This window comes from Aphelocoma coerulescens (assembly GCF_041296385.1).
Source record: "Aphelocoma coerulescens isolate FSJ_1873_10779 chromosome Z unlocalized genomic scaffold, UR_Acoe_1.0 ChrZ, whole genome shotgun sequence".
NCBI classification, from domain to species: Eukaryota; Metazoa; Chordata; class Aves; order Passeriformes; family Corvidae; genus Aphelocoma; species Aphelocoma coerulescens.
Window position 1 is genome coordinate 65,135,712 of NW_027184085.1, and position 19,628 is coordinate 65,155,339.

Sequence of the window (19,628 nt, forward strand, 5' to 3'; positions counted from 1 at the left end):
TTTCCCCCTTTAGGTGATATATTTAGGTGATTTTTTAGCACTGCAGAAATTTGTTTCTATATTCCAGCTCTATAGACACTCATGTGTAGATTTTTTAGTGCATGCTAAAAAAGACCTTATTAGAAGTAAATTGGTGAATAAATATCTGAAAATTTCATTACCTTTCTTCATCATCTATAATAGAGATATAAATAAAGGACTGGTTCTGTCCATGACAAAAAATGACAGAATGATTATGGATGACATAGTCAACACCATCAGGAAGTGCAGAAATACTTCGAGAAAGAAAATCAGCTGTGACATTGCCATAAGTTCCACGCTTTCTCAAAACAGGAATCATGATTAATCCAGCATCCTCTTCCACTATAAAAATAATTGAGAAAAAGTTATGTTATTTCAAAATTTATGCCACAGCCTTATCTTCTAAACCACAGTGAGAATTCCAGGTAAACTTACCCTCTAGAAGGATATACTCTGGATCAAATTCTATGACACCTTCAGCATTGTCATTTTTTCCAATAGTGACCCATACTGTGGAGATATTTCCTATTATTGGAGGTTGATCCACCTGTAGACCATTCTCTCTTACAGTAAAATCAAATCCACTTGCAAGAACATAAAAAAGACCAAAACATAAAAATACATTTTAAACTTCTTGTGAAAGCATAAAGATATGTGTGTAACAATTTGTCAATTACTGCAAATATGTTTATTTTCTGATAGTTATTACTGAAGACTTTTGTCACATTTTTTCATATTATTATGTTTGCAAAAATAATAGTTTATACATAGAAATGTGTATCTTTCATTTTGTCTTTCTCATTTCATCTTTTTATAGAAATTTCTTGCAACTTGGAAACTTGTATCTAATGTATGGATTTTAAACTTTAATAAAACTTAATCAGCAACATCTTTATACTAAGGTTAAAATGATTGGGTTTCTCATACATCCATTTTCTATTATGATTACAGTTACTGTCTTACAAAATTTTACAGTAAAACAGATGAAATGTCTAGCAGTGACTTTATGCAGGTATATCAGAATCCAAATATAGTTTGTTCTTCTGCTTGAAACAAAACAATTGGGAATTTTAACTTTACCTTCCTTGGAGTTCCACTTCAGTAATCATCAATGAAAAGTATTCAGGACCTTCAGGAAAGTCATCATCATGAATTTCAATCAATATAATTTTACTTTCCTCCTCTGGTTCAAACACCATTTCCCTTACTGTGGGAGTAAAATCCATTCCTTCCTCCGCAGTCCCATTTATTATCTGAAACCAAAGACGCACTCTGCCATAGGATCCACTGAAACGCACAACAGTGATGTTAACCTGAGGGAAAGAGAATATTTTCTTTTAAAAATGGCTTTGTTTTCTGTTACAGTTGTCTTTAGGAGATGTTCTAAAGGCACATTTTCAATGGTTCTGTCAGGTAACAATAATTTGATTTATGAAGTACAGAGTACACATAATTTAACAGATAGCCTCAGCCATTTTAGAGACTGATTTCTTTTCTTTCTAAAGTTGAGCATAATTCTAGCAACAATGTTGATATCTGTCAGTAATTTTACATAAGAAAGAATTTTAATCCAATACCCATATTTCATCTTCTGTTGTTTGCAATAGTTCACGAGCAAATGCAAACTCTCCATATGGATAATCACTGGCGGCCATGGTAATATTTGCTGTGCTGCTAGATTCATTTATGAGTCCTCCATCACTGATTCCGGTTAGTTGAAACTGGTAGTAATGCTTCTCCTCGGGATGGTTGTCATCTACAGCCTAGGGAAAAGAACCAACAACAGCTAGAAGGATTTAAACAATTTCCAGGGAGAGAGGTATAACTAATTTCTAACCAAGATCCTAAGAAAATAAAAGAAAGTAGTTGAAATAGCTACTGGTGTCAGATCTCTTATATACCTGTATTAGAACAACTGCTGCAGACTGCCTATCTCGCATGGTCAAAGTTCCCGATACCTTAGTAAATTCTGTCTGATGAGGAGGTGTTATATTCCAATAGATTATGATCTCCCCAAAAATCCCTGGGCCACGTACCAGGCTGCAGGTAAGGACACAAACACAGATTTTATTTTTACCTTTGGCATTTAATATCCAATACAGAGATAGTATATCATACTGTTGTGCATGGAAGAAATGCTATCAGCACTATGAAAGTTTGAATTTTAATGTACTTAATCACTATTAAGAACAAGAGAATTCCCTTTTCAGGCATTTTCAGAACATCTCTGAAGTTCTCTTTTATTTCTCTGTGTTGGGAGGCATCTCAAGCTGTATTTTTGCCAAGAGGTCTTTCAAGTTTCTTTCCATGTATAGCTCAAAGACGGGATCTGAAAACTGATTTCTCTTGCTTCTATTCCACTTTTCCAGTGATAGAGATGCAAAACAGAAGGGAAATTGGACATCAGGGTAATGCCAGGGGCAATTTGGTCTGTAAGGCAGAAGGATACTAGAATACCTCTTTGAAATTTTCTGAGATATGTTCTGTCTGCTTCTTATCTAAAACCCTACTAATAACATCAGGCTTGGTGAAATAAGTCACCATAAAGATTTGTCGGCACATTCTACACATAACGTGATCTAAAGCTACTTCTTGCACAAAGCATCATTTTGTCTTTTGGGCTTCTTGGGCCAGTACCAGAAGCTGTTCTTTTGCTTATATTTGCTGGTTTACCAAAGGAAAGTGTCATAATATTTTTTTCCAATGCTCTTAGAAGATTCTTCTAAGAATCTAAAACTCTTCATTCTGTTTTCAGTTGACTGAATAAAACAATGGCATCTTGTTTCCACCAAAAATTCCCGTATTGTTTATGCTAGAATATAGCAATTTGCTGAAATACTATTCAGGCACAAATCTTGAATCAAATTCTGGAAAGCACAAAGCACCTTCAAATGTCACATTTCCTTACCCCTTTCCTTTGATTAAGATCCTCTTTCCTTTGGTGCATCAATGATGTAAATAACTTGAATAAACAGAGGAATCTTTGGACCTCCCCAGTAATACTGAAATGACATACATGTGGTATATTCTGCCCTTCTTTAAAACCAATCATCTAATTTTTTTAAATAGTTCTGCTTATAGAAATGATGATAAAATGCAGTACTCAGTAAGTTCTTGCCAAATGTGAAGTCTTGTAACTTTTGAATCTGGGCTGTTGTCCTTTCTTTGAAAAATGAGAGATGTACTCACCTAATAAGAGCAGTTCCATTATAATTTCCTGAAGGTTCTCCAATCAAAACATGCTTGGATGAATGGGCAATCCCAACCACCCCAGAAGCTCCTTCATCTCCCATAATAATGATGGTTGCAACACCTATGAAGAGAATAATGCTTCTCATGGTAAATGAAAATTAAGCAATGAGCTACCTTTGGTAAATTTTGTGACATGAGTGGTTAAGTATCACCTTCACAGAGGGCCTGTGGAACTCTCTATGACTTCTTCAGACAAGGGACTTAGGGCAAAAGACTGACATTCAAAATTGTGACCAACTAGCTGCACACAAAATACTTAAGCACTGCAGACTAAATAATATGAACAGACTTAGAATAGTTGTCATATGGAATATCTAAAACCAGAAGATACTGAATTAACTCTTTACCATTTACAGGGGATATCTCTGCATCACCAGTAGAGACTAGGTGAATGGTAAATGTTTCATTCCCCTCCAGCAGACCATCTTGTATCACGTGTAAAACAATCAGCTTCTGGGACTCAGTCTGCATCACGTAAAGACCAGAAAGATATGGATATATATTAAATGAAATTAAACAAAATACTGTATTAAAAACAGTATTTTTTTTAACATATCAAATGTTAAGTATGCTTGACATATTCTCTAGTATTTTTAAAATATCAAATTTCTGATCTGGCTAAAATTTTTTCTCACAGATTAATAAACAGTAAAAATTGTCTCTCAAACATTGTGTGTCACCCTAAAAATACCCTCACTATTTTCAACTCAATAACAACTGAAACTCCTTTGAAATTTTATTCACATAGATGTTTTCAACTTAGAGGAAACTTTCTATACAATATCTTTTCCATCAGGAAAGGCATATTCAATAGTACACACATATTCTAAGGATTAACATATTATTGAGATTAGATATATCAGTCGCATTTCTGCCTAATCCATATTTTTGTCAGTGGGAAGTGGCAACATTGTATAAATTTAGTGTACCATGCATATATAGTTGTATGCTTATACTTAAGCATGTATGAAAGTTCAGGACAAAATGTCAAAGCCAACCAGTAAAGTATAACTAAACTTTGCCAAATACTGATGGTCTTACCAGAAAAAAAAAAAAAATCTATTTTCCAGCTGATTCAAAATAAAAAAACCAGCATGCATATTTATTTAATGATGAACAAGCGTGTATTGAGACAAAATAGATTATGCTTTGTTAAAATACTTTTTTTCATTAAATATTTTGAGTAGACTGTAAAAGATCAATATTAACATAGTACTGGTATCCAATATTTTGACTCTGATTTCAGAGATTTAACTTGAAATATAACGAATTATATTTATAATTATATGAAATATAATGAAATCAAATAACACTGTCCAGTTTGAAAGTTATTAAGGTGTTTTGTTTTTTTTTAAATCTGCAGATTTTGAGCATTTATTTATCTTTCTCACCTTTTCAATATAAATTTTCTTTTTAAGGTGACTGATACTGTAGCAGAATAAGTGTTTCTGTAACCATTATTCACATTCAGTAGATTTCAATTCCTCTTTCTTAATTGTAAAAACAAAAGAGATTTGAAGAGCTACCTTCTGGATGATTACATTATGCTGAACTAAAAGAGCATGCCAGCTTTCCTTTACAGCTTGAAAAAAGCCTGAATAGTTCTAATCCCACCAGTTCAAACTGACCTTTTCTAGTGTATAATACTTAGTAACCCCCTACTTCTATAACAGATAACAAAAACCATACAAACACACACAAGTAGAAGAAAGTATTTATAAATCTAATAGTAAATAAGTTATTGCAATGTCTGAAATACCTCATTGAAATGAAGGGTACCATTTAGAGGGGTCAGATCATATCTGGCTGCTTCCTCGAGAATCCATAACACTTTAACTGCTCCTTGTCCTCCCTGACTTCGACTTACATTGAGCAAAACAACTGCAGCAGAGTCATCAAGTGTCTGAGGTTCCTTCACTGTTACCTGATGGACAAAAAGAAAGAGAATGTGGGAAAGGCTGCTTGAAAAGTCAAAAGCTGTATCGATAATGTCAAAAGACATGGATACATGTTTGAGATAAACAACAAAAAATATAATCAATGACAGTGCTGAACAATAGGAGTGAAAATGAACAGGAAGGTGTCTTGGGGTGACCTTATGATGTGCATCCCATATCTCTGCCTATGCCCAGAAATTTATTTCTGTCATTTCTAGGCCTCTAAACTGAGCCTGAGAGGGGGAAGGAAAAAAACTGAGCAAAACTTTTTCAAAGCAGTTGGCAGCTTGTTCAAGGTCACACACAGATAACAATTTGTTTCCCAGCTGCGGCAAGGGAGGGAGGAAGCACCCGGCTTGCTGCTCCTAGGACAGTTTTTTTGGCCAGTGGTTCAGCTGCTTTTTCTCCAGAGAGAGACTGAGAGTTGAATTTTTCCTTCCCTGGAATTTCGGATTTTCTCCCTTTTCTACTGGACTGCTTGATTGCTTTAACATCAGAACACATCGGGAGGACTTTCCACCAAGCACAGAGGGCCTGGCCCTGGGCCAAGCCCCAGCGCCGAGGAGACCAAAGGGAGGACTCTAACACTTTCCCAGGTTTTTTCTCCACAGCAAGAGATTTTATTTTTTTAGCATTATTTTCCTTTCCCATGTGTTTGTTAAATAAACAGTTTTATCTCCTTCACTTTCCTTCGAGGAAACCTGGTGGGGGAGGGGTGGTTGTGCCTTCTCTCAGAGGATATATTTCTAAATTTGGCCAAATCAGAACAGAAGGTAACAGGTGTAAGGAGTGTGTTGAATTCTGATAGCAAGGCTTAGTCACTCAAGTGATTTCTCTATGCTCTATGATTCAAAGCAATTACAGATGGTGTCACCAGCAGTCTCGGCACCAGCAAAATGGAGAGCAGAAGTACTGCAAGAACTAAGATGAGATATGTTTTATAATTTCTTTCCAAATTTTACTTTCAGTAATGCAGATTATTATACAAACCGCAAAAAAATACTACCTAGGATGTAGTATGTTTATTGTCCATATTGCTAGTATGGTGAAATAAATTGATTCAGTCATGCAGAAATCTGTATTTACGCAGCAGCACTTTCACTGTTACTACCATCTTACACAGCTAGATGACAACACGCACTAATATCCTTCCAATGAAATCATGTTTTCCACTGCAGAGAAAGCCTACAAAAATCAGCTATGTGCTAGCGACACAAACCCCCTATCCAACTTTATCAGAAAAGAGTGCAACCTAAATCAAACTCACTTTCTTTTCTTCAAACCTGAATACCCCAACAGGGGAATCATTTGGTGGAATAGCAACAGTTACCAAGGTGTCATTCCCAAGTCTTGCACCACCTGTTACCCTCACCAGGGCAATTTTGAATATCTCAAGGAATTCAACTTCATTGTCATCTATGATTGTAATTTCTATTTCTCCTGTAGCCTGAAGAAATGTTAAAAAGAAAAAAAAAAACAACAAAGTTTCATTTATAATATTCTGTGAATTGTTTGAAAAAAATTAAATTTAAAATAGGCGAGTTGTATCTAGTAATAGATAGACATTGTTCACTTATTCATTTTTCTTCTTATACTTGCATATTTATAATAAGAAGACATGATTTCAATAGTGGTTTTTAAGTCCATCAGTGTAAATCTTATTTGGTAAAACCAGCAGACTGCTTTGCTTTGGTACTCAATAGAAAGTGAAGGTTGACAATATTGTAAATATTCAGACAACATTCTACACACTATGTATATCCTTCCTTTTGCCAAAGACCGGTTATAGCCACTTACAATCAAAATCCCTTGTGTACATTAAGTATTCTCAGGTGCAGCATGAAATTTAAAACTATGTGTAACACACAGCTAGGAAAACATGTTAAGCTTATCCTGAGAATTTATAGTGAAGATGGATTATGCTACAAATTTTCATTGTTAACAGGGTTTATTGTTAGAAGTTATGTTCTCACTTGCCGAAGTATCAAAGACACACAAGCCTATTTGGTCAACGCTTATGAATATCCTGGTATTCCATGTTTAAGAACTGAAGTTGGGAGCATCATTCACATACATAAGGCCATAAATAATATGTTTTCAGTGGAAATTCTGCTAAAGGAAAACACACAAAAATCTTAAGCTGGTTACCCAAAGTCAAGTCAACAAGTGCGTACCTGCCCATCTGCAAATGTAAGGTTTCCAAATGATGGTGTGAAGTCTTCAAAGCTGGCAGTTGAATGAATGGCTTCCCAGTACAGAGTTGCTGACCCAAATCTCCCACCCTGTCGAACAACTGGGAGTTTCAGTACATTCTGTGGTGGTGGTACCTCATAACCAGAAACAGCTCCAGTGATATCCTGTACATTCAAAAAGAAGCTGCTGAGTGTCTCAACAAACTTTTTCTTTTTCTCTTTTTTTTTTTCCAAGTTGACTTGCAGTTAAAAATAAATGAAGAAATACATAACTATTTGTAAAACAAATCAGTGGATTTTGCATTGACCTTGCTCTGAGCAAAAATCTGGATTAGATGACCTCCTGAGATCTCATTTTATGACACTGGTTTCAGCACTGCCAGCTCCCTAATAAATTTTGTGTATTATTTGTGATGAACCTCTTAAGAAAGAATTGTTTGTCAGGTATCTGGCCATTTTATCCAGAACAATTTAGTATCACAAAGCCTATCAGAACATTTTCAGAATTCATCTGAGAAATCAGCCTGTCTTGCTGGAATGCCACTTCACATATTTTTCATTCAGACTTATTTACCTTTGTAACATTAAAATTAAATATTCCTCTGGCATCATCATTTTCTTCAATTGTTATTTCAGCTATTTCTAATCCAAGCCTCTTCACACTTGGCTGACCTCCAGAGGAAGAAGTGATCAGCTGCACATCAGTAATATTGATTATAAATCCTTCCTGTAATTCTGGAACATTGTCCTGAAAAAAAATTTTTAAATGTCTTTTTATTTTTTAATGAAACATTGTAAATTTATAATACGTGCAGGAAGATGACTACTTGAAGGTTGTTTACTGTTCAAAACTTCTCAGCATTTGGGACCATATAACCAATCCCTTGCTTCATATCATATGAAAGATGAAAAAGACTGTTTTGGGACTATAATAAAACAAAGAATTTGTCTCATTCTGAGTGATGAGTGCTCAAGATTTTTTGAAAGAGGTCACTGCAAGAGTTTCAGCACAGCTCCTTCTAGAATATTAAGTCATACTACTACTATAAAGTACCATTTCCCTTTCTTCAAAAGATATTAATAGCTAAAGAAGTTGTTAGGCTACTCACAGGCAAAATAGTGACTGTGACAGAAATTGTTGTTGCATTCTCTGCCATAATGACTGTTTTCTCTTCCAGTATATAATCCTCATTCTCTGTTGCTCGGTTGGAGGGCGGGAGTTCAAAGTTCGGTGCAGTGCTCAACTGAACTGCAAGATCCCCAACAAATCCTTGTTCTCGAACAATTTGTAGGGTAACAGTAGTTGAATTCTGCTGCCCTATAGTAAGGAGAGGAAAAAAATGCAAGACGTGATTGTTTTGCAATCATAGAATATGCTGAATTGGAAGGGACCCATCAACATCATTGGAGTCCAGCTCCTGGCCCTGCACAAGATACTCCAAGAATCACACCATGGGCCTGAGAGAATTGTCCAAACACTTCTTGAACTCAGATAGGCTTGGTACTGTGGACATTTCCCTGGGGACCCTGTTCTGGTGCTCAGCCACAATCTGGGTAAAAAACCTTTTCCTCATATCCAACCTAAACTGCCTGAACTCAGCTTCATGCAATTTACTAGAGTTCTGTCACTGGGCACCAGAGAGTGCAGCGACCACTGTCTGCAAGGAAGTTGTAGATGGCAATGCGGTCTCCCCTCAGTCTTCTGTTCTTCAGGCTGAACAGACCAAGTGACCTCAGCCATTCCACATACGGCTTTACCTCTAAGTCTTCACCATCCTCATGGCTCTCCCTTGCATGCCATCTAATAGTTTAATGTCTTCCTTATATTGCAGTGACCAAAACTGCCCCCAGCACTCGAAGTGAGGCCACCCCAGTGCAGAACAGAGGGGACAGTCCCCTCCCTTGCCCAGCTGGCGATGCTGTCCCTGATGCCCCCCAGGACATGCTTGGCCCTCCTGGCTGCCAGGGCACTGCTGACTCATATTCAACTTGCCATCAACCAGGAACCCCTGGTCCCTTTCCATGGCACTGCCTTCTGGCCTCTCATTCCCAAATCTGTCCATACATCCAGGGTTGCCCCATCCCAAGTGCAGAATCGGCACTTTCCCTTGTTGAACTTCATGCAGTTGGTGATTGCCCAGTGCTCTGATTTGCCAAAGTCTCTCTAATTTGTTGAGGTCTCTCTTCAGGGCCTCTCTGCCCTCAACGGAGTCAACAGCTCCTCCCAATTTAATGTTGCCAGCAAACTTCATATTCCTAAGAGTCCTGCATCCAAGTCATTCATGAAGATGTTGAAGAGAACTGGGACTAGGATGGAGCCCTATGGAACCCCCTTTTAACCCTTGCCCTGCTTGATTTTCAGCTCACCTAACTACTGGAGCTGCTTGCTAGACCCCACTTCAATTCCGCCCGGCAACACAACAGTACTTGGATAATACCCGGGCTCAAGCAGATGAGCACACACAAGTGCTGTAAACACACAAAACAGTACCTACATCTAGAGGTACTGTGCATTTAAAAACTGGATCTAGAAGAAGAATAAAATACGGAATATCTACAGTTTGATATGTGTGTTACACAAATTATTACTTCAACACTTCTGTTTTTATTTGGTTATCCTTCAAAACTTCCATTTCAATACTTTGCCTGGCCTTTCATGTCTAGGCCATCACTATTGATTCTAACACAGAAAGTGGCATTGAGAGCAGTCATTCTGGCTGTAAACATCACATTTTCTTAAATCAAATAATGAAGAAGTTAAATAGACTTGTATCAGTCAGACTCAGCAACCTTTTGGGAAGGCAGGTTTGTAATTTTATCCAATAAATGGTGGAACACATAATCTGGCTGAAAGTGCTGCATTTATGACTGGCGAAATAGAAACAGATAAAATGTAACAGGTTTGTACTTCAAACCAGTTACTGTAACTAGATATTATTTCACAGATAGTATCTTGTGTATAATTCATTAAAATACAACACATAAAGATTGGAAAAAAACCTGTGCAACCAGGGGGAGCTAGGAACCTTCCTTGGATCCTAACTTCAAAGTATAAATGTTTATAATGTGTGTGTTTGTGTAAGAAACCAACAGAATCCCTTTACATTACTTCCAGGGGCTAAAAAAAGGGCAATGTCAATGCACCTGAAAATAGAACTGGTTAGAATGTTTTACCGGTGATAGTATATTCTGATGGAAAAAGCATTTTTTGTATATGTAATTTGTTAATATGGACAGAATATTAAATAATTGGAAAATTCTAATTGAGCTCTTAACGTATGACTAGCCCATCAGATAGCTGCGGGAAGAGCACCAAAGAATGCCAGCTAGCTCCCTGAGCCAGGAGAGAGGGAAGAAGCCTGAGCATCATGGCAATTCTCCTCTGGCCAACTCCCTGGGAGATCCTTTTCAACTTGTGCCTTGAAGGAAAAACAAATCAAACATGCAGCTCTAAGCAGAAAAACACCACCTTTTTCTTGAAGTGGGATTCACTCCTGCTCTGCTTCCTTCGTTCCCCTAGACCTCTGAGCAAAAAGCTTCCCTTTTTGAGCCATTTCAAGAGGAAAGTCTTTCTATGTAAATTATTTTAAATTATATTTTAAATATAGCAATCCCATTAAATGGGCAACTTCTGCCTTTTATATAAACAGAATTATTTTATGCATTAGTGATTTGCAACTTACCTCTTAAACAAGAATGGCTGGAGTATATGCAAGCATAAAATGTGTGTACTAAACCAGCATAGTTACATATTTTAAGGGAGATAGATAGATAGGTAGATATAGACATAGATGATATATATAACAAGTGTTATAACTACAACAATGCTGACTTTGAAAAAACATACATTCTTTCCCAAGAATCAAGAAACAGACTTACCTTCTGGTTCTGTGATTTTAACAAAGAGAGACTCCATATGCCACTCAATCACACCATGTGGAGAGTCACTGGGTAAAATGCTAAGTACAGCTCTTGCCCTTTCAGGATCAATGACAGCTCCTTTTGTGGTATCTTGAACACCCACAGTGGTAACACGGGTGAGTGTGACTTCCACTGCCTCTGAAAGTTCTGCAACACTGTCCGCGAGAATTGTCAGGGTGATTGTGGACAGGGCCTGACCTTCTGAAAATGTAATCTAAAGTTTTAGAGGGAAGGGGGGGGGAAAAAAGTCAAATTTCTTCTCAGTGTCATTACACTTACAGCTTTATTCTGTAAACTCTATCAGTTATAAAATGCATATATATACATACATACATGTCTTACAGAATCACAGAATACAAGGTTGGAAGGGACTTCAAGGATCATCTGGCACAATCATTCTTGGCAGCACCACAGTCTAAACAAGATGGCTCAGCATCTTGTGCAGTTCAATCTTAAAAGTGTCAGCTTTTGGGAGTCCACAACTTCCATGGGAGGTTTATTCCAATGGATGATTGTTCTCATGGTGAAAAATTTTCCTCTTATGTCCAATGAGAATCTCCCCAGGAGTAACTTGCATCCCTTATCCCTTGTCTTTTCAATGTGACACTTCGTAAAAAGTAAGTCTCCTCCTTTGTAGCCACCTTTTAAATACTGAAACATGGTCTGAACATAAGGTCTACCCATAACCTTCTTCTCTCAAGGCTCAACAGTTCTCTCAGCCTTTCCTCATATGACAGTCTTCCCAGTCCTCTGACCATGCTTGTGGCCAGCTCTGGACCCTCACCAGCCTGTCCTATTTTCCATAGAGGGGACCAAAAGTGAACACAGAACACAGAATTCCAGGGATAGCCCAAACAGTGCTCAGTAGAGTGGGCTAATGACTGCTGCATCACTGCTGGGGGTGGCCTTGATGCAACCCAGAAACATCCTGGTGGATTGCCTCAGTGTTCACTTATAATGAGTTTATCGACCAGCAGGATTGCCAGGTCCCATTCTCCAGAGCTAATCCCCAGTCAGGGTAGATCCCAGTGGGTGGTGCACTCCTGGATTATATTTTCCATAGTATAACATTTGTTCCTGATGGATCTTCCAGCCTACCCAGGTCCTCCTGCTGGGTAGCTCTCCAAAGTGTCAACTCCCTCACTTAGTTTGGTATCATTGTCAAACTTTATCAAAGTATACCTGATCTCATCACCCACATCACTTATGGAGATATTAAACACTGTTGGGCCCAATATTGATCCCTGAGGGACCACACTTGTGACAGGTTGTCAGTTCAAAAAGGAGCTATTTACCATCACTCCCTGGGGGCAGCAATAACACATAAGTTTATTTAGAAGGTGGCTATGGCAAGCTGTATCAAAAACCTTGGAGAAATTCAGGTAGACAATGGCTTTTGCTTTTCCTATTAAATAGCCTTTATCTCAAGCTTTTTCACCTTATTTTCTCCTCATCCTGCTGAGATGGGGGAGTTAAGAGAGAACTATGTGAGGGTTTGTTAGACAGCCAAGGTCAACACACCACACATATACATATCAAAAGAAGGATGAACATATAATATCTATTAAAATCATTGCTATGTGAACTTTTTATGTTTCTTCTTCAGATAAAATGACTGATACATGCTTTGTCTATCTACATTCTTATTTTTAAATTCAAAGGGTCCGCCACTTGATTAGGTCTTTCTCAACAAGGAAGATGTGTCTATAAACACTTGGACTACACATACTGTATAGGATAAACAAAAATTTCCACTGAACATTATACCTTTCTAACTATTGCCTGCAAACCTATGCAGTGAAATCGTGTAGGATTTAGCTGGAATGTTCAAGGAGTACTCTAACAATTTCAGTTTGATTGTTTTGGCATCCTTAATTTCCCACCCATTTATTTTTCTCTTTATTTTTTTTTCAGGCTTTGTGTCTGCTACAGATGGCCACAAGGTGGAGTTTTAATTTACAGAAACTGGCTCCTGCTGGTTCTAAGGCATATGAAGAGCTTTGGCTGGCAGGAAACACGGGGTTTACATGGCTGGGAATCCAAAAATCTCAGAAACACAGAAAACTGGGACTTGCCATGTTCTGCAGGGCCATTTAAGTTCTCCATTGTATTGACAAGGTCAGTACAAAGAGCAAAGACTTCCAGCTTCCCACCTATGCAAATAGTTTGACATAGTAGCTGAATCTCACAGCAGAAGAAAAGAAGATGGGAACAGGATACTACAGATACACAATTCCAGTGCCTGGACAGCATTGCAATATCAGGTTCTAGAAGTGTTAGAGTGATATTGCAATATTATGTGCCAGCCAGAAATGCAAACCGCCAGAATCACAGGAAAGGACAAGGAAGCAGGAATTAATGGAAAAGTGGGGCAATCTAGTATGTACTGTCCTTCTCACTCAGTACATCTCTACTTATTGGCTGAGACAACACAGTAAGTGCTTCCCCAATAACAGTGATATTATTAAATACCATTCCTGAAGTTGGAAATATATCACTTATGCTCCCATTAGCGATCCATTCTACTGTAACTCGTCCATATGTTCCTATTAAACGTTCAATATTCAGGGTGATCAAGCTGTCCTGTTCCATTTCTTCAACTTGCTTAAATAAAGAACTCTGAAAAACATACAGCAGCAGAACCAAAGCATTATTTTCTTAGAAACAAAATTTTCTTTAGGGAACAGAGAATTCAAAGGGGGCCAGAGACATTGGACATCAATAAATTAATCTACTTTTAAGCAGCTAAATGCAAGTCTACTGATTAAATTTATGAATCTTAATAGGCAGAGGTACTCAACAGGCTCAAATTTCATAAACATAGGAATTTGAAATGTCAGACCTCTTTATCCTAAAGCAAAAAAAATCAATTATTTTTGTTAGCTTTTTTTAGTACAGTGTTTTATGTCAAATCATGTGAAGGTGGTAATGAACATGTAGACTTTCAAGACAGACATATTTTTACTGCTGTTACTTTACTATTATTCATCCTCCTCACACAAGTCCAGATGCAATGTTTAATTTCAGTAATGATTCTTCTGTGTTTTGTATCTTCACTATGCATTTAGTACATATATCTGTTTAGATAACTTCTACAATATTTGATTATTTAAGAATCAGCCACCCCAAATAATGCCTTCAGTCTGACATTTTCTCCAAAGTTATTATTTTGTTCAGGCAGATGGGCTCATCATGTGGCATAACTCAATTAGTATCTATTTTAGAGGAATAGAATCTTTACTGAATTCCCTTGATTAACCAGTTTGTAGAGATTATGATGATATCATACATGCCGTCTGAAAACTGAATTTTTAGACTGCTGCAAAATTAAACTGACAAAATAATGGGTTACTCTAAACGTAAGGGGATTATAAAAATGCCACTATAGGAACAGACTGGAACTGAGTTTCTATTGCCTGTCATCTGTATAACCAGGTAACAATGCTAAATGGAAATCAAAGACCTTCTGTCTCAGATTGATACAAGACTTTAGAGAAAGAATCCTGTAACATGCTGTTTTAGTAGGTTTGTGTTCTGTTATTCAGAAATTATATATACATATTTTAATGATTTACCTTATAAATTTTACCTGAGCAAATGCAATGACTCCATAGGCATTGTCGTTGGAAGGAATAATTATGTTAACAAAACTGTGAACACCAATCTCTGCACCTCCTTTAGGGTTTTTCAGCCACACTTTAAAACATTCTTCCTCTTCTGGGATGATGTCATCCAGGATATTGACTGCTATCACAGCTTCCATGTCCCCAGGCTCAAATATCAATTCACCTGAACTAGCATACAAACAGACACATCAAGTAATTATAAACTGAGGATATGATTAATGAACTTTGAAAGCAGTACTGAAAACTTAATGAGCATTTTTGATGCTGAAATTGTTGTTTACATTCCTGCATAAGGAGGTTTAAAGGTTGTGGAGTTAGTGCTGCGTTTCGTTTTTTTCCTAGTTACAATAGAACATAGAGTAAATGATCCTTCTTATTAATGTAATTTAATTTATCCTAAATAAAATCTTCAATATCAAGTCTAACTGCAAGTCCTTTTATTCCATATTTTAAAGCAAGTTGTGAGAAGTCTGACTTCAGGTTATCCTAAGGCTACCTGTGAAAAATTCTCTTTAGTGTTAATAAACACACCACACACAGATGTCTATAGCGGTCTCCACTGTAACAAAAACAGTATCACAGAAAAAGGAATGCAAGAGCTGTGAGAAACCAAAAAACCCACCCAGGTATAAAATCTGACTGGTTGGAGATAGTGGTCAGCTCATAAATCTGGGAGCTGGACTCTACGGAAAGAGCAATCAAGCTCTTGCTGGTGTTCAGAGACCTTGCAGTAGCAGAAGTGATATGATCTGCATATGGGGCTTCCAGCATCAGAGAGAACTGGTTCCCTTCTGAGTTCCAGGAGTAGAGTGCTGTTGTGTCCTTACCAGAGAGGAGGATGTGAACTACATAGAGCAAGGAAGAGAAAGAAAGAAATATTCAGTGATATATTTAAAATTAATTGTAATACAGACATGCCCTTGGCATCTCAATTGTTAAAGTACCACTTAAAAATCTGATAAATATTATGAAAAAATGAATGCATATATTTCTTCAATTCCAGTACTATAAATGAAATCTTACCTAAACCTGAAGTAGGCATGAAAACATGGATGTTTCTTACAGCAGAAACTGGAAGAGACTGAAAGTGTCGGAAGATAGACTGCCCTGTCTCCCAGATGAAAATTTCAGAATTTCCAGTTTCTACAAAGGAGAAAAATGACAAAACCTACATTATATTGCTGCCTGTTAATTGAATCACACACTGGTGGCCATTAAAAGGCAGAGATTTGAAGCTTTATTTAAAAAGTGAGACCAGTGATTGTATCTTCCTTTTTACTTGCATAGCTCCATAGGATCATATCCCATCAGATGATTTATTCAATGACATCATTTAAGGGCTTTTGTACACATGCACATATAAGAACACTAAAAATCCCATCAGACAACAGTCAACTGCAAAGAAACCTATGGACTGCAAGACAAACTTTTAAATAGGCATAGGGATGCAGACAGAAAACAATGTCTAAAGTGTCATATTTATTATAAAAATGTACTTTGCTGGACAATGATCTTTGCATATAACAAGGCTCCAAAAAGCTAAGAAGGGGTGCAATTAGCAGCTAGATGAATGGAGTTATTATTTCCTATTGTTCTTGGGAAAATACTTCATTAGTTTCATAAATATTTGAGAACAAACACAATGTTTTCATTTTCTGAAGGACGAAACACAGATTACTTTGATTAGAGGCTTATCAGCAAGTTGTCACCCTCCAGTAATATTTTAATCTCTAGCTAAACCCCTTTATCCCAAATGCCTTTGCTATAAAAAAAGCCAGCACATACTTAGCAAACTCAGTGTTTGTTTTCTGCTAAATACCTTTTGCAACAATTAAATATATATCAGACCCAGAAGTCCAGGCCTCCATATGTTTTATTTCTTTTGCTGGTAACTGATGAAGATTCCTAAATTCATTATTCAGCCATTGGTACAAGAGCACATTCTGGCTGGTATTTGACAAAGAAACTAGTAAGTACATAATGCCTCCTCGGGGAAACAAGGCAATGTTCAGAGCTCTGTAAAGTGGAAGTTGATGATGCAGCACAAATATATCTTTATTCCACTGGAAAATCTGTAAAAATAGAAAAAAAAATTATTATATATTTATAACTAGCACTAAGGAAAAAGAAATTAAGTGCTTTGATGAAATTTGGAAATACTTATAATTAACTGAATTCCTCTTTTCTAAGGTGGATCCTACATTATGGTGGAAGCATTCTAAAAAGTAACTATAAGTAAGTATCTTACTGCAAGCATCTGTGCCTGTTCTTCAAGATGAACAGGTTTATGGTCAGAAGCTATTTCTACTCTTATAGCTGTTTAACATAATAGATTTCAAAACAGAAATAACAGTAGCAATATAAATCAAACCAAGTTTAAATTACATGTAAATGTAGGGAATGTTGTTACATTTAAATCAGTCTAGAATTTTATGTCTTATAAATCTGTAATAGAAATATAAGTAATTTTTTCAGGAATATAGACTTATTTTTTTTTCTATATTTTCTTCATATCTCAAATTCAAAACTAACCGAACTACCCACATCAAAGTCATGGAAGACAACTGCAACTGTATTCTAACCTGGATGGAACTGAAACTAGTGGTGCCACTCACAAAAACCAAATAGTCCTCTTCATTCACAGCAAAATGTTTGACAAGTCTGGTATCCAAAATAGAGAGGGTCTGTAGCTACAATGAAAATATGGCAAAAAATGGTATTTCGAAGTCAGTTCAAGTAACAAGCTTATATATACACACACATATTTTTAAAAAACTGTAAAATTACAGTGTATGTAAAATAATTTACAAAAAATGTCATATATGTAATTTTACGAATTTAAACATATATGTGGGGTCATTTAACAAATTAATGTGACTTATCATATGTTTTTCAAAAAATGCTCTATGACTTTATTGCTCCACAATTTGTTTTTTCACTTCTAAGATCATTGTACCTCACCCTCAAAATATAATTATAAAAAACAGTAGACAACAAGCTGCGGTTTAGGAATGGTGTTTCCCAATTTAGTGTTCCCAGTGAACCACTCCAAACCATGCTGCCTCTTCCTTTCTCCCCTGTAGTGGGATGGAGAGGAGAATTGGAGGCAAAAAAGGTGAAGATGACATGTTGAGATAGGGACAATCTACTGCAAAAAGCAATGTGATGAGAAAATGAACAGTAATAACAGCAATAATAGTGACAGAGGCTACAAGAGAGGCAAAGATTCACATGTGAAAATGCTCACTATGCACAACCCGTCAATACAGGAACTGCCCCCATGCTACCCCGACCCCTGGGAGGACCTCCTTCCTCCATCCCCAAAAAATGACATGAAGTGGTATAGAATAACCTCTGGGTCCCAGCCATGCCGCCTCCTGGCTACTGCAAAAATTAACCCTGTCCTGGCCTAAACCAGGACAATAACTTACATCACTGACTCATGCAGAGTGTTCAGATGCCAAACTAGGTGAGAACAGAGTGCTTTTTCCCAAACCATGGCCAGACAGAAGGGCCTCACAAAGTCCTTTCTAACCCCATTATTTAACGATTTTGTAAGTTACACAGATTTACCTTCAACAGTTTGCGTCCAGGCATGAATGCATATATACTGCTGTTGGAAGCTCCCTGCCTGGTTCCTCCATGAGTAATCACAAGGTAGGGAGAAGCATGGATTTGGAAAGACACACAGCTTTTAGGATCCCACATACTGAAATTCTGAGAGAGAAACAAAAAAGTAGAACTGAGACCTCAAGGTTTTATTAAGCAACATGGTTGGTGTCTGTACGCCAGCATTTACCTCAATGGCAACAAAAACTCCTTTCCACTGGTAGAGAGTAGAAAACACAGCTGGAGGTGAACGCAACAGCACACCATACAGTATTTCTGCTGATGGAAAGAAACACCAGCTAGCTGCTGACTCTTCCACAAAGCTTTGCAAGACAGACAGGACACTGATACTACCCCCTGCAATACAGTATAAGAAAAAACACCATTTTCATTATTTATTGGACAAAACCAAATCCAGTATCAGAAATAACAGAATATTCTCTGTTGAAAGGGACCCACAGGGATCATAAAGTCCACCTCTTAAGTGAATGGCTCATACAGTGGTCAAACCCACAATCTTGGCATTCTTAGCATCATGCTCTAAACGCCTAAACTATGTTATGAGTTGTCTCTAAACAGTTGCTGTAAGTGCATGTAAATGCATGCAAATGGTATATTTACTGATATACAGATAGATATATAGATATATAGATATACAGATATATAGATATATATATTTTCACACTGAGGTTGTACTGAGAGTTAACAATAAATGCATTTTTCATATATTACAATTACATACAGAAGATGCATAGGCAATTTGAGTGTGATTCAGAGTGAATCCATTTGGAATTTAGGTAGTCAGAAAATTAACAAGATATGAAGAAATAAAAAAGTGACAAAGAAACTAAAAATGTGTTTATCCTCATTTTAAGTCAAAGGTCTAGTGAAAATATATAAGCAACAGGAAGAACAATACAGATTGTTGAAACTCTTGCAGCAGTGGCTGATGACAAGCTGACTCTTAAGCAGCTAAAATCTTTTATCTAATGAATTTTGATATCATAGGAACATTATAAGTGAATTTTCATTCCAAAGTTGTATCTCCTGTATGTTTGGTTACTCTGTGG

General features: G+C 36.9%; 1 protein-coding gene across 1 annotated transcript in view; it reads right to left on the reverse strand.

Annotated features, from left to right (window-relative positions):
• ADGRV1 (adhesion G protein-coupled receptor V1) overlaps positions 1-19,628 on the reverse strand; it is a 264,867-nt gene that overhangs the window by 163,613 nt on the left and 81,626 nt on the right. The window contains exons 47-67 of the mRNA XM_069001528.1: positions 18,749-18,915; positions 18,523-18,666; positions 17,532-17,639; positions 16,769-17,021; positions 15,973-16,092; positions 15,572-15,794; positions 14,913-15,117; positions 13,796-13,942; positions 11,282-11,537; positions 8,512-8,720; positions 7,977-8,150; positions 7,385-7,567; positions 6,478-6,657; positions 5,033-5,197; positions 3,621-3,738; positions 3,211-3,334; positions 1,923-2,061; positions 1,599-1,784; positions 1,102-1,334; positions 457-605; positions 162-363 (exon numbers count right to left, since the gene is read on the reverse strand). Of these exons, the coding sequence (XP_068857629.1) occupies positions 162-363; positions 457-605; positions 1,102-1,334; positions 1,599-1,784; positions 1,923-2,061; positions 3,211-3,334; positions 3,621-3,738; positions 5,033-5,197; positions 6,478-6,657; positions 7,385-7,567; positions 7,977-8,150; positions 8,512-8,720; positions 11,282-11,537; positions 13,796-13,942; positions 14,913-15,117; positions 15,572-15,794; positions 15,973-16,092; positions 16,769-17,021; positions 17,532-17,639; positions 18,523-18,666; positions 18,749-18,915 (3,685 nt within the window). The remainder of the gene's footprint in view (positions 1-161; positions 364-456; positions 606-1,101; positions 1,335-1,598; positions 1,785-1,922; positions 2,062-3,210; positions 3,335-3,620; positions 3,739-5,032; positions 5,198-6,477; positions 6,658-7,384; positions 7,568-7,976; positions 8,151-8,511; positions 8,721-11,281; positions 11,538-13,795; positions 13,943-14,912; positions 15,118-15,571; positions 15,795-15,972; positions 16,093-16,768; positions 17,022-17,531; positions 17,640-18,522; positions 18,667-18,748; positions 18,916-19,628) is intronic.